Consider the following 26,067-nt stretch of genomic DNA (forward strand, 5'->3'; position numbering starts at 1 on the left):
GCTATGAGAGAGTTTCCAAAAGAGCGCCACGAGGATGGTGAAGGGTCTGGTGAGGAAGCCGTACAGAGTAGCTGAGGGCACTTGGTCTGTTCAGCCTGGAGGAGACTGAGGGGAAACCTCACCGCAGTTACGGCTTCCCATGAGGGGCAGAGGAGAGGCAGACATTGATCTCTTCTCTCTGGTGACCAGCGGCAGGACGCGAGGGAGTGGCAGAAGCTGTGTCAGGGGAGGCTTAGAAAAGGTTTTTCACCCGAAGGGTGGATGGGCACTGAACAGGCTCCGCAGGGAAGCGGCCACAGCCCCAACCCTGCGAGAGCTCAAGAAGCGTTCGTACGCTCTCAGGTACATGGTGCGAGTCTCGGGGTGTCCTGTGCAGCGCTAAGAGTCGGCCTCGATGATCCTCGTGGGTCCTTCCCAGCCCGGCACATTCCGTGATTCCAGTTTATTGACTAACGCCGCTCCCCAATCTGCTGTCCCCTTGCCCCGCCGGGCCCGCCGCCGCTGCGGGCGCACGGAGGTGACGCCTGAGGGGCGGGAGCAGCGGGCGGGGCCGGGCCGCCGCCTCTGCCAACCCCGCCGGGCGCTCGGGGCGCGGCGGGAAGAGAAATTTCCCTCTGCAAGAGAAGCTTTCGCTTCCCTGCGGAAAGAGCGGAGCGGCCGCTGTTCCCGAGCGCCCGGGCCGGGATGTGAGGGAGGCGGCGGCGCGGCCGTGACGCGGCGCGGGGCGGGGCGGGCGCGGCTCGGTCCGGCCATGCCGAAGCGCTCCTGCCCCTTCGGGGACGCGGCCCCGCTGCAGCTGAAGACCCGCGTGGGGCTGCGGGAGCTGAGCCGCGGCGTGCGGGGCGAGGAGTACCGGCGGGAGGTGTTCGGTGAGCGGGGCGCGGAGGGGGAGCGCCGGGGGGAGATGTGGCGGCCCGCCGGGGGGAGATGTGGCGGCCCGCCGGGGGGAGATGTGGCGGCCCGCCGGGGGGAGATGTGGCGGCCCGCCGGGGTGGGATGTGCCGGCCCGCCGGGGGGAGAGGTGCCGGCCCGCCGGGGGGAGAGGTGCCGGCCCGCCGGGGGGAGAGGTGCCGGCCCGCCGGGGGGAGAGGTGCCGGCCCGCCGGGGGGAGAGGTGCCGGCCCGCCGGGGGGAGAGGTGCCGGCCCGCCGGGGGGAGAGGTGCCGGCCCGCCGGGGGGAGAGGTGCCGGCCCGCCGGGGGGAGAGGTGCCGGCCCGCCGGGGGGAGAGGTGCCGGCCCGCCGGGGGGAGAGGTGCCGGCCCGCCGGGGGGAGAGGTGCCGGCCCGCGGCCATGGGGAGCCCGCCCCTAACTCTGCTCTCGTCTCCCGCCGGCAGAGAGGACCCGGCGGCTGCTCTTCAGGGGTGCCCAGGCGTACATGGAGGGCGCGGCGGCCGCCGCCCGTCCGGCGGAGCCGGGGCCGGCCGGGGAGGCGCAGAGCGAGGGGCCCCGCTGGAGCGGGCAGCTCCTCATCGGCCACGACGGGAAACTGCGGCGGCGGCCCGCGGACAGGGGTGAGTGCCCCAGAACCGCGCAATGCCCCGAGCTGAAGGGACCCATCCAAGTGCCACTCCTGTCCCGCCCAGGACACCCCCGATTTTCCCACCATGAGCTTAAGAGAGTTGTGGGAATGATTCTTAAACTCTGGCAGGGTTGGGACCGTGACCACTTTCCTGGGGAGCCTGTTGCAGTGCCAGACCACCCTGAGGGTGAAGAACCTTTTCCTAGTATCCAACTAAACCTCCCCTGACACAACTTGAGGCCATTCCCTCTGTTCCTGACCCTGGTCACTACAGAGACCAGTGCTGCCCTGTGGCTTCCCCTCCCAAGGAGGTCTGTACGATGATGAGTAGTTTTGTGCTGTGTAGTTCTTCTTTATTGACTTTTCTTACGGGAAGTGTTAGATTTGAGCTGACGGATTTCGGAACCGCAGCGTGTATGTTCTGCTTTAGATCCCTTAGCGTCTGGCCACCGAGCAGAGAAAAAACCAAGGAAGTTTCAAGCGGCGCTCCCTGTCCCTTTACATGCCTTTGCACGTCCCTGTCCCTTCGCATCCTCCTGCCAAATGCTGCCACCTGTAGCTCTGCGCGGACGCCCCGCGTTCTGCAGCTCCTGGAATTCCAGCTGCTTTCTCTGCCTTGCTGTAGAGCTCATCCTTTCTTCTCCGTGTCTTTCCCCGCAGTTCCGCCGGCGGGAGCGTCCCGAGCCTGCTCGTCGTGTGTGAGAGCGGCCGATGTGAAGGAGGCGTGTGCGCAGTGCGAGCGGTTCGTCTGCCAGAGCTGCAGCCGGCTCTGCAGCTGCTGCAGCACCGTCACCTGCCCCCTGTGCTCCGCCGTGGAGTAAGTGCCTCTCGAGTTTGGAAGCTTGTTTTAATCACACATGATAGTTGGGTGCAGCAGATATCTAGCTCATACACATAAAGGAGTTAAACTTTCCATGCTTTAGCACTAAAACTCTGAAGCATGCAAACCAAGATGCCTGCATGAAGCACTCTAATCAACTGTAGTGCAAGTCTGGTTCAGCTTCTTATTTAAAGGCTGTAGGAGGCAAAAATATCTCTTGCTTTCCCACCAGCAATATAGCATGCTGGCCAGTGCTGAATGCATGCACTTCCAAGGAATAATCTTAATTTTTTTCCCTCATTGTTATAGTTCCGTGATATAAAGAAATACTGAGTGTACTATGTGGGAGTCCGTGGTTGCAGTTGATAATGGAATAGTATGCCATTGTTATGTTCCAAAACAGTAGGCACACTGACTTTTCTTTCTTCTTCTTCTTCTTCTTCTTTTTTTTTTTTTTTTTTTTTTTTTTTTTTTTTTTTTTTTTTTTTTTTTCCCTAGTTATGGTGATGTGGGAGAGCAAGTTCTCTGCAATGGTTGTTCAGTATTTCAAGTCTGAAACTTGATGAAATAACCCTTGTGGCTAAAACGTCCATGAATTTCATGAAGTCTTCCCCTTGAAGCTGGTCAATTAATCCTTTTAGCCTGTGAATTAGTGATGGAATTTCTATGTTTTATATCTTTATATTGTGCTTTTAAATATTGTAGCTAAATAAACATTTATATTTTCAAGCTTTTTAGATCATTTTGAGTCGGCTTTCTCCTTTTCCCTAGTTGTGACATGCCTGTCTGGAAGGGACCACTGTGCTCTTACCTGGTGTTCCTGATGTGATACAGGATTCAGAATATTCTCTCCACGTATTGGTCATGTTAGGACACACTTTTGTGGGATCAGAATAGAAATCAGTTGCTCCTTCTGTGCTTTCAGGTGAGTGTGAATCCATTCTGGACACACAACATTTTCTTTGTGAGTTAACTAGGAAAATCAGCCAAGTCTGAAGGCTTTTCCAAATAAGAGAATTTGCTGATTCTGGTTAAGGTTTTTTTAAGCTTTCACAAACATCTTGTGATTACTGACAGCTTGAATGGTTTTAATCTTTCTGTGGTAACTTTGATAGAAAGAGCAATAGCACACCAGGCTTGGAGCAGAAAAGTTTTTCTCATTAGTAATTTTTCCAGTACCTTCATTGAAAGGTCTTTCTTGGAAAGCAACTTACCTGTGTGAGTTGATCACCTACAGTGTAAACTTCAAATTGTCCTGAATACCTACTCAGAAATAGCTCATGAAGTGGTCTGAAAAATGGTCAGCACTCAGGGGTACCACTCCATAAACCAGCTCATTCCTCATTTTCTTTTCAAATCACTTTAGTATTTGTTTGTGCTGTAAGAATGGACTGGACAGCCCCTCAAAGTAGTTTTCCTTTACTGATTTTGCTATGTTTCATAAAAAAAGACTTTTCATCTGGCAAACCAACTATGCCTAAGAGAAAACGACAGTGGTCTTTACCTCAGGAAAAGTCTGGTTTGAGTGGCTGATTTCAGACTGTAGGATAAAAAGAATAGATTTGACACACACGAGAAAAGAAATCCTTGTGGGACAGTCTGTTTCTCAAGTTCTTCACCCTGAATTCCTGAAGCAAAGCCTGCCACTCATGTTTCCCAGTCTTCTAAACTGTAATTAGTATGTTTTGAGTGGAGTAACTCTGTTTTACCTGTTTCCCTCCACTTTGGCCATTTCTCTTTGAAGAGGTGGAAAGGCCATTGCAGTGCAATTTGAGAGCCTGACTTCTCCCTCGTGGGGACACCTTTATTTAACATTTTGTTGGAGGCCTTCTGGGTATTTGCCTGTCAGAATACTGCAGCTACCCAAAGAGAATGGTAAATGCTTTAGCAAAGGGTGGGGGTGGCTGCTGCTGGAGAGCAGCTCTTCTTCACAGCTGCACTGGCGTGGCTTTGGGTGTATCAGCCACAGTGAGGTGCAGGATGACACCCTGTCTAGCCTGTGTAGCACTTTGTGTAACTATGCAGACACACTTTAAAAGCATTTGTGTCCTTCAGGGTTTCCTGAGGGGTATCACTTCACTCTCATCTAAGCTGTGCCAGGCTAGACATGCTGATGGATCTGGTTAGTTTTCCTCTTCTGCATGTTTTGGAGCCAGTTAAAATGGGAGACTTTACTGATTCTTACTCCAGTCTTCATTTTGAGCAACTGTGAAATGTGTCTTATCTTTATTCCCATAACAAACAAGAAAAAAGTCTCAAGTCAGGTGACTTAGTAGTGAAAGAATTAGTTGGAATGTGCAGGAATTCCACAGCATTATCCATCTTTTCAAAGCTCTAATAGATGAAACCAGGATGGTGGCAGATCTCTGGTGCAGTTCCCAGCTGGTGTCACAGGGCAGATAAAATTGTTGCTCCTGTGACAATCACTTTAAACCACAAAGTTGAGTTTTATGGATGGGAAGAACCTGTGGTTTATTGCATTTAGATGTTCGTTTTAGGAAGGAGTTTTAAAATTTGGCTTTGTTTCATTTGGCGCTTTAAGCAGTGAACTAAAGCGTTTTTCAGTCAAACATATTTTTCAAAATGAAACCTTTAAGTATGTGTCTGCTTTTTCTTGTTCTCTCCTGAGGGTGAGAGACTGAAAATAATGTTTTGCTTCTAGGCTCTGGGAGAGATGAGACATGTTGTTTACAAATGATTTGTGTTTCAAACTAGTGATAGAAATGGTTTTTTGGCTCATTTAGTCACTGCTGTATTTCATAGAAAGCTGTCCTCTGTAAACAATGACATGGATTTCATGGCTTAATGTTCTTATTTGTTATCCTCTAGCTGCTTGAAAGATGATTGTGCATTAGGATAGATACTTAATGCAGCATGAAGAGCTGGGAGAAGAAAAGCAGGAGGGCTGGAAGAAGGTTAGAGGCTGGGAGGAGCAGGGCAGGAGGAGCACAGAACAGCATGGCCAACTCTTGCACAGAAGTGGTGCTTGTAAGGAATGGGGTTTAGTGATTACCACATCTGCTTCTCTGGCTTCAGAAGGTGAAAAAACTGCCTGTATCTATCAAAAGACTCAAATATTATTCTGGAAAGTTCTTTTTCTAGTCCTGCAGTTCTCAGATAAACAGTGGGAGGTAAGACTGGGGACTGTTTGTAAATCTTTATCATGCCTAAAGAAAGAAAAACAAACTGTGAAGGGAAAAATCATTGGGTGAGAGGTACAAAGATTTTTCTCTTTGCTTAATTAACTCCTCCTCACAAGGGCTTATCTGTTGCCACTGATCGTTGAGCTGTAACAGAGTTACAATAAAACACATAGGGTACCCCTAGGACTGCAAAAGAGTCAGAGAAATTATCTGGTTTATTAACTGAGCAGGAAGTTGGGTTTAATATTGTGCTTTTTTGTTGTTATCATATGTCCTTCCCCTCCCACTCAGTGCAAAGTGTCAAAAATCAAAGTTTGCCTGCTGTTCCAAGGGAAGGAGATCCCCTGAGGAGCCAGCATATTGATGGGTAAAAATATCCTGCAGTAGTGATTTTACAGATGGATGGGAAACTCCTGAGGCCTGTATATCATTACTGGTGATGTGTGTCTCAAAGAGCAGACCTTTATATCTAAAGGGAAGTCAGCTGATCTGATCAAGATAAAACCATTTCTTTTAAGACTAATAACTGAGTAAATTCTAGAAATGTGTGGTTTCATAGACACCAGATATTTAAGGACAGTGTAAGGTGGTAAATGACTGCAGTAGTCCACAGGTGATCCAGACAACATGAAAATTAAAAATATATCAATGTTAACTCTCCATTCTGTGATTGATGTGTCTTTTGTTTAATACAGCCAGCACCTCAGCCCCTTCCCCTCCTTTTTATTTTAGTGTCCTACACATTTGGGCACTGACTTGTAGCCAGTTCATAGGCTTTGGTATTCCTTTCTGAACAGGTGATAATTAGATGCAGTTGTATTTTCTCTCAGGACAGAGCATAAACCCCAAATAATGCAGGTGAGAGTGAAAGACAATGTCCTTTTTTTCTTCATGAATATGGGTAAGGCATTTATGCTTTGTTTCTGTGCTGTGTTTGCTGCCATCAGCTGTGACACTCAGAAGGGGCAGCAATATGCAAAGGGCTTAAATCTTCTGAATCTTTGGAGAGATGCCTCCCAGAAGTAGAAATGGAGAGACAGTACCTTTGTCCCCAGGTTTGCTGGGCCTGTTTTCTTTTGAAAACACTTAACTGGCCTCTGGATTGGTTAGACAACAGCAAATGCCAGCACCATGCAAGGAATAAATACTTCTCTCTTTCACCATGCTCCCTTACCAGTCATTGCGTGATGGCTTTGGGTTTTGGCAGGATCAAACTGGATTAAAAAATTGAATCCCAGCAGAACTTCCCTGTCATTAAGCTCCCACGGATGGAGCATGTGTATGAACTTGCATCTGCTGCTGCACTGTAACTTTTGGTTAGGTGTGATAGTTTCATCATGGCAAATTCTGCAACTAAAAGCTCTCTGTGCTGCCTTTACCACCCATCTGGATTCCAAGGGTGCTGACTCCCTGGACACGAAGCCCTCTGTGCTTGGAGAAGCTCCAGCTGGGACAGGGTGTGACAGAGTATCTCCACAGTTTGTTCTGTGTCTGTCGAGCTTTCTCCTCTGTTCCTTGCACTGGTTTACTGCGGATTGGCAGGCTCAGCTTAGATCCCAGGCTGCTGCAGGAACATGTGGGGTTGTCCAAGCAGAGGGAGGAAAACCTCAACCCACCCAACAGCAGCACTCAGGCCTGTGCAGAACAGAACTGCTGCAGCAGCACAGGGGCTCCAGAGCCCAACTGTGCAGCACAGCCTCGGCTGTGGCAGCTTGGAAAAGGAGAGGGATGTGAGGGAGCATCCTTCTCCCAGCAGGCTTTTAAATGAGGACAGGTAAGGCTGAGAAAGATCACCTGTGCCCCCATGTTGAGTCACCTGCTGCTCTTTCCTCCAGCCTCTTTTAGGGCCTTTCACTACTGAAAAGGGGAAGGTGACAAAGCTTTGAACGTTGTTTTTAGTGAGGTAAATTGGTTCACCTATTAAAAGAGCCAAGAAACCTCACAAAATGTTAATGATTCCTTAAGGAATAAGTAGGAGCTATGTAATTTAAAGACAAATACTTCTTGTGGGTAAACAATTGGAAGAAAATTCTTCTGAATTACTTTTTATTCTACATTGTTAAAATTGCAATAGGGTGAAAGTGATCGCACAGTCTGTTGCATATTTTAATGGCTAATACACATGCACACACATACAATTTTTTGTATAGATATTTTATATTGATATTGAAATACCAAACCTTCTACACTTGATTGCATTTTGAACTGCTATGATTGTGATCAACAACAGGCTTTAATATTTGCTGATGATGTGTATTCTTTTGTTATTTTGTTTCCTTCCTCTAGGAAAAAACTCAGCTGGAATCAAATTATTGTCTTACACTTTTAATAAAAGTTTTTAGTTCTTATGGTTTTGATTTGCATTAAAACCCTGTGATAGATGTTAGAGCTTATTATTGCTTGAACATTTTGTGGTTATAGGATTGACTTTAAATTTTAAGATTTCTTTAATTGTATTTTCTCACATTGTTTTGCTCAGGTGTAATAGTTTGAATCATGATCCCCTTCTCATTTATTTGTTCTCTGAGATGCAGATATTTTCCTTTTTCTTCTTTCCCTGACAAAGACCCAGTTGAAAGTTTTGAAGGCAGGTGTCCCATGATAACCTGCACAGCCACGTCAGAACCCCGATGGTGTCACCAGGTACTCTCCTGATCTGTTCTGTGAGATTTCTCTAAAACCTGCCCTGAATTCCAACAGCTGCCAGCGGCTCCTTGTGCAGAAGTGCTCTTTAATCTGATTAGAGGTTTAAAGGTAAAACGTAATCCCTCCTCCAACCTTCGCAGTAGAAGTTTCATCTTCAAGCCACAGGGTGGCAGCGCGACGTTGGGTTTATGTCCATTGTTACCCAAATTCTTGGGTTTTCTCTCAAGTCTTCATTGATCGATACTGTAATAATTGGACTGCTAGTTTGGGGAGGAAGTGTTTTAAAATAGTCCCCTCATAAATCTGTAGGTCAAATGTTCCCAAAACAGATTTTTTTTTAATCCCAGATATTTTGTACCATTCATAAAATATGGCCTGAAATTCAGAACAGACCACTTTGCTGCCTGTAAAGACAAGAGCAAAATGTAAATCAAATGCAAAAGCATATATTGATCCCTTTCTTTTCCTTTGAATTCTAATGTATCAGTATGACAAATAAGGGTGTTTATATGCCAAAATGTCACACTCCTCTTTAAAAAAAAAGCCCAACAACAACAAAATGCAAATATTCCCATTATACATTTCTTTGCATTTAATTAACTACTCAAGTTGCTTTTTATAAAGATGTGGAAACGTACAGTGATGTCCATGCCACAAGTAGGACTGTGAATCTGGACCAGGAAATGCACAGTGATGTGCTGGCTGGCAGTGGCACCTGAGGGATGGTCCTGGTGGTGATGGGGAAAAGGTGAGAGTTGTGCCAGTCTTTGAGGAGAACAATTTGAGGAACGATGGGGTGGTCAGTCTGACCTCAGTCCACAGGAATGTTACAGTGTGAACCCTCACAAAAGCTGTGTCCAGCTCACATCCAGGCACAGGAAGGGTGGGAACCTGACTGGGAACAGTCACACAGATTTATCGAGGACATGTGACCAGCCTCATTGGCTTTTCTGATGAGATGAGCAGCACTAGAAGGGAGATGAAGGTGTCCTTGCCAGGGGAAGGGCAAACCTTGTTGAGCTGCAGGAGCAGTGGCAGCACAAACCCCCTTGTGCCAGAGATCCAGAGCTGCTGCTGCTGCACACAAGGCTTTAGTGGCCCTGGAGACCCTGCACTGCAAAGAAATGACACAGGGGAGCAAGAAGCCTGGTGACTTCCACATCTGTGCTTGAGTCTGCTACAAGCACAAGGATTTCATGACTTTTTGAGGCCTGCAAAGCTGTGTATTGAGGTGTGGTGCTTTTGGATACACTTAGGAGTTTATAGTACTGTTGAAACTCTTTAACTTTGCTCCTTCTGCTCTGAGCATTGATTGCTGCTGTCAGAAATGAGGAACTGGTAGAAGGCTGTGTGGTCTGAGTATGTCCACTCTTACATCCTGTTTACTCTGCTAGAACTACTGATATGATCAAACTTACTCATATCCTTAGGTGTTTTGGTGGATGTGCTGTAGAGTGCAGCATTTTGCTGAATATGGATTTCTGAACCTAAAGAAATGATTCAATTTTCAACCAAGTAGTTTACATACAGAATTTAATGCACTTTTATGTATTTTGTCCCAGTGAGTTTCATTTTTGGAGCTTTGTTCTCCCACGCGTTCTTGCACTGAGTAATACTTCCCCAAATGAGTAATCTGATTGTTCTGATTTTGCTTTCCATGATAGCAAGATTATTTACTGCCTCAAAATAGATTTTTTAGTATTTTTAAATGTGGTAAAAACAAGCTTAGAAACCTGGGACTGTGATCAGTTGGGATGACCAGTATAAGGAGTTAAAGTACAGTAAAATGTAAGGTTGAAAATATGTAGTCAATGTGCAGATTTTCATGGTCTCCTCCCAAAAATGTTAAAAGAAGAAAGCCAGCTTGAATATTTTCTTCATAAATTGTTTCCTCTTCTGTTGAGTGGTTTCACTCCAGGTTGTTCTGGAAGTCCTCACTTCTCTAAAAATGAGAGAACTTGGTTTCAGTTGGGTGTAGTTGCCTGTACTGCTGCTTACCGAGCTGGTTTGAAGAAATTTCTATACTTAGATGGGTCACAGGAATGCAGGAGCTTTCTTGCTCAGCCAGGGCATGGAGTAAAGAAGTATTATAGAAAACTGCTTTATTCCTGTGGCTTTGGCTCAGCAATGCTGAACACAAACGTCTATGAGTCCTGAAAATACCTTTTGTTCCTCACCTAGCTGATACTGGAGTGTGTGTCTTGGTGAGACCAAGAACTAGAAATTACTGAACATCGAGTTGGAGGCACTGCCTTTCTTCAGTGGTACAAGACTTCACTCTGTGCACTCTGCTATACCCCCCTGTCATGTTTGGGATCATTGCTAGAACAGTTTTTCTTACATCTTGCACTGACTTTGTCCCTTCTGTGCTGATGCTTCTGATAAGGACACAGTGAGAGCCTGTGCACTTCTGTTCCCCTTAGCACTAACAAGTTTCCCATTTGTGAACTGCAACGCTGTCCTTGTTCTGCTGAAGAAATCAGTGCTCATGATGCTGTCCCTTCATTGCTGCTGCTGTTTGTAATCTGCAAAACAACCTGACTTTAGGGTCTTTCATCTTTTCCTTAGTGCCAGGCACTGTGGCAAGTGCAGCTTCATGTGCAGGAGTCATGGCTTTGAGCTGTACCTGAGATGTCTGTGATATTAATTCCACACGTGGTCTCTTCTGCCCAAGTTAAATGAAGAATTCCACCATAACGAGGGCTGCCAGAAATGAGAGTACCCTTTAAAGTTTAGTGGCATACATCACTTGGACATGAAAACTAGTTCAAACCTCAACACTTGTTCTCTGTATTTTCTCAAGAATTTCAGTTCTTGTGAGGCCTTTAACTCAGAATATTTTCTTAGTTTGCTTAGCTCCTGCTACCATCTGTTGTTCAGTAACAACTCGGAGCCAAGGCGGCTGATGGAGATCTGAGTTCTCCTAGATCAGCACTTGGCACCACAAGCTTTTTCACAACCCAACAAGCAGTTCCAACAGCTGCATGCATGAATCACTTAAGTTATAGTACCCTGCAGCACCCTGTAAGAATGGGTTTTGACAATCTGGTCAGATGCCACACAAGCAAAAGTGCGATGAACTGAGATCCTTGGAAGGTGTAAAATAAATTTAAGATGATTATTTTGATACATATTTTAATGTAACATGCTCCACAGTTTCATTACTGTTCAGAAAGTTTTGGGAGTACCTAGATTGCATGTAAGAGTTTATAATTATTGAAAAAATTCAGTGGGCTGGGTGTGTGTGTGTGTGTTTATTTGTTGTAGCAAACTATTCTGACACATTCCCTGTGGCATTTCACATTACTGAGAGACAGTTTGCCCCAGCAGTAGAACAGCTCTTCACGCACTTTCGTGTCAGTCTATATTTAAACCTGTCTCCAGCAGTATTTTATTTCAGTTGTTTTACTCTGGTTTGCCTAGCTGTGGATGCATTCTTGATTATAATCTGTGTTTATTGAAAATTTGCTGTCACCATAGAATATAGAACCATAGAATCATTTAGGTTGTAAAAAACCTCAAATCCAACCATTAACCCAGCACGGCTGTGCCCAGCACTAAACCCTGTCCCCAAGTGCCCCATCTGCAGAGCTTTGGAATACCCCCAGGATGGTGACTCCACCATTCCCTGGGCTGCCTGTCCCAGTGTGCACGTCCTGCTCCTCCCCAAACGCTGCAGAACGTCCTTTCATTCAGAGTCTGGCACTGCAAGGGCACCTCTTAAAGCTCTGCAGGAGGAGTGTGTGGATTCCAGGTTGGTTTCACAGCAGGAGCTGACTGCACCAACACCGAGCCCAAGGGACCAGTGTCGATGAGCCCGGTGTCACTGGGCAAACTGGGCTGCACAGCTGAAGCTCTGCCCCTGTGTGTAATTTGTGTTCTGCTCTAGTGGTGTCGTTATTTGTTTAATGATAACCATTGCTTTGGCTGAGTGTTTAACACGAGGCCATTTACAAAGGATTTATGGAGTCCATATGTTTGGATTTCACGTAGCTGCCCAAATAAGGGGGGAGGGAGCAGAATGGAGGTTGATTTTATTTTGAACCTGCATCTGCAGACTAGCTGGAGCCAAGCAGGGTAACTACAGGATGGGACAGTATCATCCAGGAATAGGGTGTTAAAACTTCTTGGGCAACTTCCACAGAGCTGCCTGGCAGGAATTCCCCCTCAGTTCCTCTTAGAAAATGAGACCAGTGGGTACGCAGGGGATAATGTGGGCTGGGTGCCACAAAGGAGAAGCTTTTCATGGTTCTGCAGTAGGATGGGAAAAGACACGATTAAGTCTTGAGTTCCAAGAGTATTATGAATATTGCAAGCCTTTCACATCACTAGAAAAGTGGGTGAATTGGTCTCAGGATGTACAGGCTGCAGACTGACGCAGTGAACTTGAGGATGCTGAAGTAGCTTGGGTTTAGTTTCCCACATTTTAAAGAGTTCTTAAGTGTTTGTAAGAGTTTTAAAGAGAAGATGTAAATATTTTCCATCAGCAATTTTCAGTTAGTGTCTTATCAGGTACTTAACTCTACATTTTTAGAGAACTCTAGATAGGTTAAACTTGATAGTTCATACCACAAAGCAAAGTGAAGTGAGATAAAGGGCAGACAAATTTTCTGTTTTGTTTCCCCCAGGTTTTTTATTTTATCAGCTGGAAACCCACATAAATTTAGGTAGGTCCTGTAACAGAAATGGATGCCAGACAGTAAGGGGTAATCAAATATTTTTTTAAAGAAAGCAATTCCCTTCTAACTCCACTAAAGGAACAAGAGCATATGACAAAAGACACTGGGCACTTCTCCTCTTATCTGTAGCAGAATTGATATTAAAAATATCAATAGGAATAGGAAATCACTTTAAAACTCAATGGGAGATGTGCTGTTTTCTTTGTTTAGGCCAGTATTTCAGGCCAAAATACACCAGGCAGGAGTCTACATGAAACTTGAGGACATGGGTTTGTACAGACAGGGTAAGTGTTCTTAAGGATTGGGGTCAATGGAATCTCCACAGCGACCCGAGGAGCATCCAGCATGAGGAAAATAATTATTTAAAGAAATACTCTGTCAGTTGATAACACACCCTCTAGAACAGACTGCAGAAAATGAGACAGGGAAGGCACAAAAAAAGAATGAAAGCCAGGGGGAAGAGGAAGAAGGAATCCATTGTTTCTCGTCTGCTGGGAATAGATGGGAGAATGAGGCCATAAGGCACAAGGCAAGTAAAGAGAACTGGAATGCTGAAAAAAAAACCCAACCCTGAAAAAAGGGAAAAGGAACTTAATAGTGCAGGCTGGTCTCTACAGGTACCACCCAGCAATCTGCATCCAACCTCTGCGCAGCAGGGAATGGAAAGCCCACCTCCATGTGCCAGCTTTTTCCCTGCTCCCAGGAGAGGAGATCTGCTCAGCAGAAGACAGATGGCACTGCCATTGCCTGGGCTCCTGTGGGGGCTTTTCCAGATGGGGAGTTGGAAGCTGCTTTGTGCTGCTCCAGCCTTCCTGTGCAGCAGCCCTCGGGTGCTCGGGGCTCCACCAGCCTGTGCGCCCGGATCCAGTGCTGCTCACAGAAAATTGCAGCTGAACCCGTTAAAAAAATAAAGGCATTTATATCCAGGGTTTTCTTCCTGTTTGAGGTGTCCTTGTTGACCCCTCCTCTTTTGTAAGGAGAGATTATTGAGCGATTGCTAGTAAAAGCTGAGTTATTGTCAGTGAACTGAAAAGAAAGCTGACACGAGTGTTCTGCAGAGGGGAACCCCAGACAGCCCTGTGCCACTCACACACTGACCTCCAGCCAAACTCGGTGCTTTCCTGCATTGCTGGGATGCCTCTCCCACCTCAAGCAAGGTACAGCTATGACACGTTTCTCAAAGTCACCTAAAAAACCACTGGGCAGTCCAGGAAGCATCACCCTCATTACAACTCACTTGGCTGCTTACGGGAATTTTAAAAAAGAGATAATTTTAAATACCAATCAGCCACCTTTGATCTCCACTTCCTCCACGTTGTCATCAAAAGTCACCACAGAAAGTAAAACTTTGGAGAGGTAACCTGATTCTAAGTTTTACAATTAAGTAAAGGGAGATATTAAGTTTAATCCCTTTATCTTAGTTACACATTAAATTTATGACCTCACCTGCGTAAATAAGTACATTTTGTTCTGCTCTCTTCGACTTCCTTTCCTCTGCAACTTTCCAATCTGCAGTTGCTCCAAGAGACTTTGTTCTGTTTTTACTCAGTTTAACTCTACACTCATTACTGGATGGGCACCAGGTATTCCTGTCTTCCTGTTTAGTTTCATTTCTTCCAATAATATCAGAATAAGGAAACATCACAGCAGTTAAACATACTATACACAACCTTACTACGTACTGCAACGATCTTAATAATAGCACTCCATTTTTTGTTCTTGAAGTTCATTGAAGGGTTTATGTTTTGATCTTTCTGCACATCCACAAAGCCTTTAAAAGTCACTGGAGCAATTTATCAAATGTGAGAAAAGTCCATTAGCTATTTAGAAAAAAAAACATCACTCAAATGCTGTATCAACTCCAGCCCTCTGTGTGGGAGGTGTTGGAATTGTTCTCTGAAGACAAATCTGTGCCCCACTAAATTAAAATAAAAAGCCAATTTCAGAGTAAGGAGCCTCTAAAGTGCACGTCCTAATGCAGAGCAGGATCACAGAACCACAGAATAAGCAAAGTTGGAAGGGACCCACAAGGACCATCGAGTCCAGCGTGTTTAAGAATGGATTTCATGCTCATTTTAATTCAATTTCGATGAACTCTCAGGCACTCTGCTGAAGATCACAATCATTATTTTTTGTTCTGATATAGATTTTTTCAGTCCTACACAACTTCCTGGCTAACAGCATTGGTACTGTAAGGACACAGCAGCACAAAGGAATAGATACAGGGAGCTTACCAATAACTAAAGATCTCAGTGTTTGGGGAAGGGTTTGTGTGTCCTCTGTGAAGACTTTTCACTCCAGCATAAAAATAATTGTATCTTCTGCAGGGTGAATGTATTAATATGTAGAGAATCTAGAGACCTTCAGAATCTAGAAAATACAGCAAATGCTGTGTTGCCATTTATCTTCTTGAAACAAACTCAGAGCCCCCGTGAAATGCAACACACAAGCAGTTACTGTAACCCAACAGAAGACATTAAAAAGTGTGGAAAACAGGGTTACATTTAACACAAACCCAATCTTTGGTGGGAGGCAAAAAACCCAGTTACAGGCAAAAAAACCCCATGTGAAGCAGCACTTCAGCAAAGGGGAAACAAAACTGAGCTATGTGCAGGCTGAAAAACCACAGAGGGAAGTAGAGTTTTTACACATGAAGACCTTGATTTGGTCCTTAAGAACCCACTACACTCACAAAACCAGGGTGGTGACCATCAGTTACAGAAATTTTAAGAAGTGTCAAGCAGGAACTACTGTAGCAAACAGCATTTGCTTAAAATGATTTTGGACAGGGAGCAAGCAGTCATCACCTGATTAGAATGCAGCGTGTGCTGCAGCAGACAGCGGGCACACGTCTGCACACTCAGCTGCAGGGGGATAATAAGCTCCTGCTCGCTGTGGGCACTGTGTGTTCCTTGTGTTACTCCTCGTGGCAATCAACCTCCCTGTTATTAAAAAAAACTGAGCTCAAAGCAGAAGACAAACACTCGTTTGCAACGTGAAGAAACAAGATCCTTCACATTCTCCTGTTTCTTCAACTGTGTTTTTCTCTGAAGCTCTTCTAGATACAGTGAAATAAACTGGACCTGCTAAATTATCATTGCCCAAACTTCTCAGGCATATCTGTACAACTTGCACAGGCACTTTCTGCGTGTGGGCTTCTCTTCTGCACCTCTGTCTCCTTGGAGTTTTCACTCCCACTGTGGGCTGTGACCTCTGATCTGAGACCACCATCCTACAGCCAGCTACTGGAGATAAAAATCTGTTATGGCACATGCTCTCTAAGAAGGAAAGCGTATTTTCTATGACAAAGATTGAAATGGTAACACAAAACACGCAGGAGTATGAGAACACAGTGCTGGTGTACTGAGCACTTCAACACATAGGCACAATCCAAAGCAGCAGAAAAAATTTCCCACTAGTTAAAGCAAGGACCATCCAATTCAATCAACCCAGGCAAGTGTTTGCCCTCAAACCTCCAAAAACTATCGTAATTTGTTTTTCAGGAAGAAAACTGAACAAATTAGAAAAACCAGCTAGGACTTGAGGCTCAGTATGAGAGCTGGAGAGCAGGTGGAGGTCACCTGCTGGAGGAGTGAAGGTGAAGAAAGAAAAATGGAGAAAAAGCTGCTTATTGTACTGGGGGGATGGGGGGTACAGGTCAGTTTGTGCAAAGTTTGGAATGCTATCCACCAGAGTTATCTTCATCCACTTTAAGGGGAGAGCAGCCCGTCATATCCTAATGGGATTGTACTGGATGTTATAGTTACACTGGGGAATATAAAATGGAATTTGCAGAATTACCTGGCTCCAGCCCATGTCCCAGCCCCAAGAAGCACTCAGGGGAGTGGATCTGTTTCAACCACTGCCCAGCTGACCTCAATTCCAGACTGCAGGCACACAGAGAACTTACTCATGTGCTCTTGCCAAGGGTTTTTTCTCCAAGTCCGAATTTACAACGAGGTTCCTGGCTGTAACACAGATCCACAACTGGTGTTCAGAACCTGGGATGCACCATCTTTGCTGCAATGTGCAACACCTGAGCAAGATGATGTTTTTCAGTGTCAGAAGGAAGAATGGGGAGGGTTTGGCTGTAGAGATTGTTAGAAAAGTTTTGAGGTTTCAAATCAAAGAGCTAAAGAAACTTACAAGATTTAAGCAGTCTCTGCATATATGGTACAAAAAGAATCTGAGGTGAATGACACTCGGGTCACAGGTTTTTGCAATAGGATTTTCTGTGCTAAATCAGAATGTAAAGAACACATTTTATGTTTGCAGATAGACAGCTGTAACACCTATAACCATTCCATTATGGACAAGTAAGATATTTAGAACAAGCACTAGCAAAAGTGAGAGAATCTGTGCAGAAGACCCAGCATTCAGGTGTGGCCTTCATTGTTAACTCTCAGTTGCTAACAATACTAACATTCAGAGCTTTTCAGCAGCTTTTTTTATGAGTTCCATTTTATATAAGGGAATTAAAACAATCCATTAGCAACAACTGGCAGAAAAACACTGAGACATAATCAGCCTCACCAAAACAACCTGATCCATGCCTGCTCCTGCATTTGACAGAGCAGATTTTCCTGGGGCAGATTATGGTAACCTTTGCTCACTCGTGTTGCCTATATTTGGATGCACGAAGTTGTGTTAGTTCAGAACTTGTCAAGACTTGTAGACTTGCAGAAGTTTCCTTGGACTTCATCCCTGGGCTGGCTGGAGACACAGATGAAGACTTGGAAGCAAAGGAAGGAGAGCAGTTAGATCAGAGTTGCTGAACGGGGCAGACTGTCCAGCACCAGACTCTACAGAGACATCAATCTCTTCTTCCCCCTTTCCTCCTTGCATAAAACATGCAGTAAATTGCACTGGGAATTACAGCTTATTCTTTGAACCAAAAAAGGTGCTGGATTTTTAATGGCTTACCACAGTTGCAACTCCTGTTGCTTAGTCTGAAGCACACTGCAGTTGTTCTTGGGTGTTCGTATCTTGTTCTTTGTATTCTTGTTTGAAAAAGGACATTCCAGCCTGCTGTAACTCCCAGCTGTGATTAACATTAGTGCCTGGAGAGCGTCAGAGATTGTGCAGCACAGACTGGCCTCAGTGGTGGAACAGAAATACCTTTGCAGATCAGGGCCTTTTGCTGGCACCAGGAGGGCAGCAAAACAAGGCCAGCCCTCATTCACCTCATGACAATTTATTCCTGGCACAGGGTGCATTTCTCTGAACAAGCGTTTTCCAAAATTATCTTTGCATAATGATCAGCAGAGAGATGAAACAACTGAGGAGGAACAGAACAACCTGAATCCCTCAGTTACACACACATCAAACTAGAGAAACTGGAGCAGTTGTTGCATCTCTACAAATTCAGAAGGCTCCTACCACAAGAAATAAGAACCTAACTGGTTAAAGCAATTTTATTTAAGTATTTGGGGAAACTTTCATATCATGAGTAAAAATACTAGAGTTGAATGTTGTTAAAACAAGTCAAGATGATGAGCTCTCTGTGCAAGCACAGCAGTGCCTGATGGAGAGGGGGAAGAGAAGGTTTTCATAATATACTTCCTTTTAAATGAAAATATTGAATGCTACTTAACTGGAATACATGCCATCATTTTTTATACAGTCAAGAGAATTAAAAAAAACAAAAAAAAGAGCGCAATTTAAAGAACGCAACCTACAATGGAATAACTTTATTTGCAGCAGAGACAGAATAAGACTGCTTTTATGAAAATTACAAAGAAACATGATACAACAAAAATAGAGTGTGGGGACTTTCCCACTAAGATTAAAAATGAAAAACAAAAAAAAAGTTCACTTTTTGAACACCATTATTATTCAAACACATATGAAGTTTCAACCTAGTTGTTTTTTATACATGGGAAACACTGTTAAAACTGAATCTTCGAGAGTGAGAAGGCACCATGAACTGTTGGTTGATACCTTTAATGCACACTCAAGAAAGAAGAAATGATCTGGCATGATGCAAAAAATCATTAAGTGTTTATATATATTCATATATCTTTTCATAAAAAAAAAAGCGGCAACAAGTCATTACTTCAGTGCCAAATGTACTCGTGTCTGGCTGACTCGTCATGAGGATGATTTCTCACTTAGACCTGTGTGGTATTTCTGTACAGTGGTGGAAGTGGGTGATTTTGTGTTGTTGCCTTTCGTATTAGATTGGTAAATCAAGTGTTTTCTAGGTTCTGAGAAGCCAATCCTATGAAGAATTCCTAAGTTCTACGCAAATGGAATAATTAAATGCACTGTCTAGAATGAAATACTCATCTGTACGGCGTGGCAATCCCACCGGATTCAGTTTGATATGTAATGTCTTGTAGCAGATGTTATAACAAAAATAACTTTTGCTTTTTGATTTACCTCACTGAGGCCATTAATGCTGTTCCTATAGTTGGTTTTCTGGAGTTGGATGACACTTCACTGCTGTCCAAAATGAGTTTGAACCTTAACCCTCCAGAGTTTGTTCACTTTGTTGCTTATATTATTGCACTAGCTACTAAAGTCTTATATCTTCTTATATAAATCTAATTGTTCAGAATGCAGATTCTGTATTTAGATAATGAACTGTATGAAATAAATAAAATAAGGGGATTTTCTGGGCAGAGTTGCTGATATGTTGAATACCTTAATTATTTCTAAAGTAAACAGTTTTGGTGTATATTCTTAAAAACCTATGGTCATTCAGCATAAAAGCCTTGACATAATACTTAAAAGAATGGATTTGTTCTCCTTCTCAAAAATTCGTCAAAGAATTGCTTTAAATACAGAATCTGTGAGGCTTCCTACAAATTCACCTAAGTCGTAATACAAACACAGTTTGTAACTCGGTAATATAGAAAGTTCTCTAGTGTCCATTGAAGTAAGGTCCCCGAAATGCAGTCTGTTTTGTTTCTGAATGGCAAAACATTAAGCGGTTCCACTGGCTGAGTAGGAGAACTGAGGAAAATGAGGTCTTCTCTCGTTATCTACACAATCCATGCTGTCATCTGAAAGAGGAAAAAAAAACCACTAGGTAACATTTGCTTTTTTAATTTTCAGGAAACCAACAACAATATAATGCATGGTAAAGTTATTTCAGAAAACAGATGTGCAGATGTCCATTTAAAATTGCTAGGAGCTGCATTTAGTAAATCCACATTCACTGTTCTGAATTTCTGCAATTGCTATTTGAGACCATCAAGCATGCATATCACAAAAATACAGTATTTTGATTGAATATGGACATTAGCCCATGCTCAACTGACTGCTTGCATATATACACAGTGCACGTGGATATGGACATGAGCAAAACTCATTATTATCACTAATTTCCAGTGGGAATGTCCAGATTTGGAGAAGACAACAGTATAAATAATTTCACTCTTATTAAACAGTTTCAAAACTGGAAAGACGTAGAAAGTTTCACATCAATTTATCAACTTCTTGGTCAAACATACATGGAAAACTCTCAAGTTTAAACTGATGCTTTTTCATATGGGCTGAAGAGACCCATCAAAGTAAATTATTTCTGGTGGTGTGGACAGCACAGTGGAAACATTTGCAAAAACTTTACCTTGGTCAGGAGGAGTGATTGTTATCATCTGTGCTGTAAATTCTTCATCAAAGTATCTTGTATCTGTTTCTGATGTAACTTGTGGCTTGAATGGAGGTACAAGCTATGAAAAGAAAAAGAAAGCGTCTATTTACAGGTTCTTGCAGTGTTGTTTGAAACAATTTGACATAGTTATAAGCTACGGTGCCTTTTTCTAGAAGTTCCTAAAATGTCTAAAAACCACCAGTTTACAAAGAAGGAAGCATATATAGTAAAAAATACTTACTTAGGTGTGCACTTCCTATTTATGGAGCATTTAAGGCATTTTTTTCCCTAGGATTTAACTGCACAAAAAACCCTTAAAATCCTAAAACTTCTTCAAGTAATAACATGCTGACCCATGTTTAAAAATAACAGCACATACTAGTTCCCCACATAATTATATGGAAATTGTCAATCTCATCGAGTCAGATTTATGCTTAAGGAGGATGAAAATAAGTAAGAAAGATGCATAGGGATACAAAACTTATCAGCTAACCCTGTGTATCACCACAAGGGCTGTAACATTCACCAGGAAGTCTCAGCTACAGCACTACTGCGCTCCTGCAGCTCACGCTGGAGGTGTGACCAACCCAGCAGAATCTAAGCCAAGGCAGCAGCAACACTAAGTTTTAATCCTCTTGGTCCCTCAAAAGCAGTTTGATGTCAGCTCTGAACTTGGAAAACCTGGAGTGCTTACAAAAACCTGAGCCCAGTCAGCAGTGAACATCCTCCTCTTGCTCCACCAGAGCTGCACTTGTTGGGGTTTATTCCTGAGCCTCACTTGGGCAGACAGGCTGGAAACCATCCACGTGTACCTAGGCAGGCTCTGGCAAGAGCAGCTCCAGATGGAGCAGAGCTGCCTGACGGGCTGGAGGAGGAGCACGCCTGGGCAGCGGGATGGGGAGCTGCTGCACACAGATGCACCCTTGGAACAGGACAGCTCCGGAGGGCAGTGGAGCTGGATTCAGACCCTGCTCACCTTCCCCTGCACGGGGCAGCAGAACCAGGATGCAAACACGGCTCTGAGCCCTCCCGAGAACTGAACAGCGCCGGGACCGCGCTTGCCCGCCGCGGTTACGCGGGGCCATCGTTTGACAGACACAGCCTCACCGGGCAGCAGCTGAGGAGTGTGACTGGGGAAGCGTCCAGCTCCCAATCCAAAACTGCAGGGAGAGCTTTAGCAAGGTGGATAGTAAACTGCTCCAACTGGAATGATGCAGTGACCCCAAGACATGCACTGCTGCACTTGTACAACATGAACGACACCGACACAAATCACTCCTGGAAAACATCAGCAAATCCTGAATACACAAAACACCTCTTCCCCACCCCTGACTTTGCCTCCTGCTTGGATGTGAAGAATCCTTTGCTTGTCAAGTTGGCAAGTAAGAAAAACGTTGGTTTCAAGCTCTCTATCACCAGGATGGTCTTTCTGATCTGTTTTGAGAGCACCTAACAGTGTCCTGTCTTACAAACAGCATTCCAAACAAATGTGTTCATTTTGAATGTAAAGACTGTAAGAAACGTAATGTATATATATGGCAGTGTTCCCACATACAAAGAAGCATTTAAAATCAATCTTTAAAAATTTAGGGGCATAAAAGCTGTTTATTATAAGAGAGCACAATTATAGCACATATTCATCATCTTTTTTCCCAATTACTCACAATTCTCTGTGCCCAAGAATGGCTTAAAGGAGCTGGGTACATTACCCTTACAAAAAAATATGTTCCTTAGAAGTGGTCTTTATGTCCTGAATTTAAAAAGGAAAAGGAAACAGGATATCCCAGAGTCAGGAGTCACTTTGAGCCTTGTAGTCCCCTGAAGCTATTGAAGAGGGAATGCTTCACATTATGTTAATAACACTTCTCAATCAAATCATACCAACATATAAAAGCCCTGTGGAGCAGGAAGATCCTTCCTCATGTAATTCTATTCTCTCTCTCCTTGTAGCAGTTTCTGCCTACTTCCCAAAGCAGCCCCGGGTTTGTTTTTGACAGGCTGTGCATGTGTGTGTGAAGCTCTATCTGTCCTTTTAAGCTAATGGTGGTTTTGGCACTGGCAGTGCCCCCAGTTGCTGTGCTTGCTGTGCACAGCATGCAGTGATTTAGGGCTTGGGCACTGCAGCAGACACCTGAACTGAGCACACTGGAGCGACTCGCAGCAGCAAGCCCAAGCCAGCACACATGTGGAATGGGCTAGCGCTGCCTGTATCATTTTCCTTTTTATTTTAGTATCTGTTAAAAGCAATTGGAGACAGATTATGATGCACCCACAAGACATCTTTTCCCCCTAGCTGTCAAATTCTGAGCGCTAAGCTGGAAACAGAGGGGAAGCCGCAGAAAGCTCCAACGCTGGCTTTAACAAGCAAATATGTCACTTTACTGAAAAGCTGTCACTGCAATAGCTCTGCAGTTCAACTGGCAGGGAGGTGCCACCTGTAGCCTCCCACGGCTGCAGACCAGCACTGGTACCCGCAGGCTCAGGCTGATTTAAGAGAGAAAAAGGACCAGAAAAAAAGCCCATATGATTAAAATCTCTTTGCGTATGTTTTGCTTATGGCTGGGCAAAATGCTGCAAACTAAATTGCACCCTTCTCTGCACCAGAGACAGACAGCACTCTTCCAAGTGAGCCTAGTAAACATTTTAAATCTGGGGGGCAACCCCAGTTATTCCAAGCTCCTTGTAATTTAAAGCAAAGCTATGCTTCCAAAGAGCTTAATTACAAAGCAAATGTTCTGGATTACCCAAGCCCACACTCATACACATATCAAGCATTACTGGAGACGGTGGGGAACCAAGCATAGCACACAAACACCTCTCGGCAGCTGACAAAATCCAGCTTCAATCCATGGGACTGCACTTCAGGAAAATGCTGCAAGACCCTCTCTGGACCACCCAGAATGTAGCAGCAACTACTCACAGACTCTCCCTTTGCACAGCATACCTACCTCAGATGCAAACACTAATGGAACACGAGCAAAGCCAGGATCTAGATATCCTTGGATATCTGTCCTATCCTTGGATAGGCCAAGGTCAGGAATTGTCTCAATTAGAACAGTTTACACTAAAAGATGCAAGTATTTGGAATTTGCTGATGGTTTTCAGAATAATCTGGATCAGCACCACTATGGGACAATTTATGAAGGCTTTCTCAGTCCTATGGATAAATAGCACATTCCCTCCAGCTTGTGTGATTTCTCTTCTGTTCAGGGAACTGGGACGACTACCAAATGACAAATAACTTTACTCAAAACATTTGAGCCCCATTGTCAGCTTTTTACCTTAAACTGCATAAAACCAGCAAACCCTCAAGCATTCAGCTTGTCAGCTGGGTTAAAATGGGAACAACTTCCTGTTTAGAATAGGAATTCAGATCTACTTTTCACATTATACTGAATAAACTGCATGGAACTCTCTCCTGCCCTCATGACTGCATGCAGCTCTCCCTCAAGGGATGCTTTAAAAGGGCTGAGGTCTAACGTCTTACCCACACTTTCAAGGCACAAAAACTTGTTTTCTGATTTTTCAGTTCCTTTAGCCACACAGATCTGTGAGGAAGTGAAGGACGAGAAGGAAACAGAGCCCTCTCTGTAGCTGTACAGAGGCACTGGACAATGCTCCCACTACAGGACAGGAACTCAGCTTCTGCTCCCACCAACTGGAGGGACAATCAAACTGTATTTAAATGAGATCTGATACCACGAGGAAGTGCTGGGGGAAGGAGGGAAATCAGGAAAGGCTGGGAATGAGTGAGATCATGTGGCACCAGTAGATGGGAGCCTTGTATCAGCAGACCCACATTTTAGTTGGCTGCATTTCACAACTGTTATGAAGATGTGGCTATTGAGAATTGAATGTGAGAGGCCAACAGCACACCATCCTCAGAGCACAAAGCAGGGCATCTTGGAGGAATGAAATAATTATCTGAGAAGGAAGGGGCAGTGAAGCACAGACAACTGATGAAGCACATTCTTACAGGAAGGGCTGGGCTCTTTGACCTCAGTGGCACCCACTGCAAGGCAACAAACCCAGAGGGTCTCAAGGAAAACCCATGAGAAATACCACGAAGTGCAGATACTTCATATCAGTTCTTTGCCACACACAAAAATAGTATTAGGCTTGGATTGATGTGAGAGCCTGCACTTGTCTAGAATGCTGACACATTAGGACATTAGATTGAAAAGGCAGGAAAATGCAGTGTGAAAGAAGAGCCCATCTTCCACTACTGCTTCTAGGAAGTTTGGCTTCAGATGCTCAGGAACCAGCAGTAACTCTGGGCTTGCAAGGGATGCATCAGTCAACAGCCAGGAACAGCAGCAAGAGATCACAGGAAAAGCCATTTTAAAGCTTACAGACTCTCTAAATTTGGAAGCTATTTTGATTACATCCTATTTATTCAGCCATAAAACCATGCATCTCATTAAGAGATACTCCTATCGTTGCAGAATAAAAATCCAGAAGTAATCTGATTACAGTATTTTAGTTGTAGCTAAAAACAACTACAAACCTTTTCTTCAGAGGGTTTCTGTGTACCTTTAGAGAGCAACAAAATTTGAAACATTTGCCACAGCTAGAATTCACCTTTGGAGAACAGTTGTATAAATACCTTTTTCTCGTATACATCTTGCCAAACAATGCCAGCAAAGAATTTGTGCTGCATAATCTCCTTGGCATCATCAGGACCGCCACCTAACCTGTAGGAGGCAAAATAAGTAATTAAATGTTTGAGTACAGTTATTTTTTCTAATACAATTTTTATTGCAGCATACTGAAGAAATTCTGAGTTTATATAATGCATTTGGGAGCAGTTCTAGCACTTGCTATGTGTTTGGTTTTTTGTGCAAGGCCTATTTTAGGCTTCAATACAGTTCCACTGAAAGATTTAAAAACAGGCTAACAAACAGAATTAGAAAAAATGCCTCTCTTAGACAAAGGAAAAAATAATAACCACAATTCAAAAGACCTGCCCTTCAGAAAAGATGCTGTCCTGGGGACCACAGCAGATCCTGCAAGGTAGAAAGTCTGAGGCACAGATCCTTTCTCTACATTAACATGCAATTACCCCTTACAGTTTTCTAGAGCACAGTGATGCCAGCAGTAAAACTGAATTTGAAGTGAAAGAGAGACAAGGCTTTTTAAGGCAAACTGATTTATGCAACCTGATTTAAATTTCCATTAAAGAAAACAGTTGACAACTGCAGTGATAATATCATAGCATATGCAAATCTTTCCTCCTCCTTGGCTTCAGGAAAGCACAAAGGGTGTTTTATTGACTTGAGGTATATCAAGATAAAGCACTTTTATTCCAAAATAAAACTGTCCACACAGCTTATAGATGCAATCAGTTTAGCTGCAGTGTTGAGCTAACTGATGCTTAAATTTTGCTGCGGAGGTTAAAATGTTCTCTAAAAGATTGAACCACATCTGCAAGCAAAGGCAGGCGCTGAGAAAACAAAACAGACACTGGGTAATCAGCAGGAGACTCAGGTAACAAGGTTAAAGCAAAGCTCAGGTGTTACCATGTTCACCCAGGCTGATCTCTGCCTGTTCCCCCATGCCTGGTGCCACTGGCAAACTGAGATATTGACCCCGTTTGAAGCAATGACTCCACAAGACCCAGGCTGGAGTTCTGCTGTTACAGACATCAGGGACAAGGCCTGTTC

At 44.1% G+C, this 26,067-nt stretch overlaps 2 protein-coding genes across 4 annotated transcripts in view; one reads left to right on the forward strand and one right to left on the reverse strand.

Moving 5' to 3' along the window:
• Positions 1–563: 563 nt before the first annotated feature.
• SIVA1 (SIVA1 apoptosis inducing factor) lies at positions 564–3,076 on the forward strand. The gene is made up of 4 exons (XM_063399477.1): positions 564–869; positions 1,335–1,511; positions 2,180–2,336; positions 2,838–3,076. The coding sequence occupies exons 1-4, from the start codon at positions 752–754 to the stop codon at positions 2,893–2,895; spliced, it is 510 nt and encodes a 169-aa protein (XP_063255547.1). The 5' UTR covers positions 564–751; the 3' UTR covers positions 2,896–3,076.
• Positions 3,077–18,482: 15,406 nt separating this feature from the next.
• Positions 18,483–26,067, reverse strand: part of AKT1 (AKT serine/threonine kinase 1) — a 76,513-nt gene continuing 68,928 nt past the window's right edge. For all 3 annotated transcript variants that reach the window (XM_063399474.1, XM_063399475.1, XM_063399476.1), the window contains 3 exons: positions 25,011–25,098; positions 20,381–20,483; positions 18,483–19,814 (listed from right to left, as the gene is read on the reverse strand). In XM_063399474.1, the coding sequence (XP_063255544.1) occupies positions 19,735–19,814; positions 20,381–20,483; positions 25,011–25,098 (271 nt within the window). In that variant the 3' untranslated portion in view covers positions 18,483–19,734. The remainder of the gene's footprint in view (positions 19,815–20,380; positions 20,484–25,010; positions 25,099–26,067) is intronic.

The sequence above is a fragment of the Prinia subflava genome, chromosome 5 (genome assembly GCF_021018805.1).
Source record: "Prinia subflava isolate CZ2003 ecotype Zambia chromosome 5, Cam_Psub_1.2, whole genome shotgun sequence".
Taxonomy (NCBI): Eukaryota; Metazoa; Chordata; class Aves; order Passeriformes; family Cisticolidae; genus Prinia; species Prinia subflava.

Excerpts from the sequence above, each read along its gene's own strand:
- SIVA1 (XM_063399477.1), top strand. The coding sequence starts at position 752 with ATGCCGAAGCGCTCCTGCCCCTTCGGGGACGCGGCCCCGCTGCAGCTG. Across the intron at positions 870-1,334 it reads GTACCGGCGGGAGGTGTTCG|AGAGGACCCGGCGGCTGCTC; the intron begins GTGAGCGGGGCG and ends TCCCGCCGGCAG. Across the intron at positions 2,337-2,837 it reads CCCCTGTGCTCCGCCGTGGA|TTATGGTGATGTGGGAGAGC; the intron begins GTAAGTGCCTCT and ends TTTTTTCCCTAG.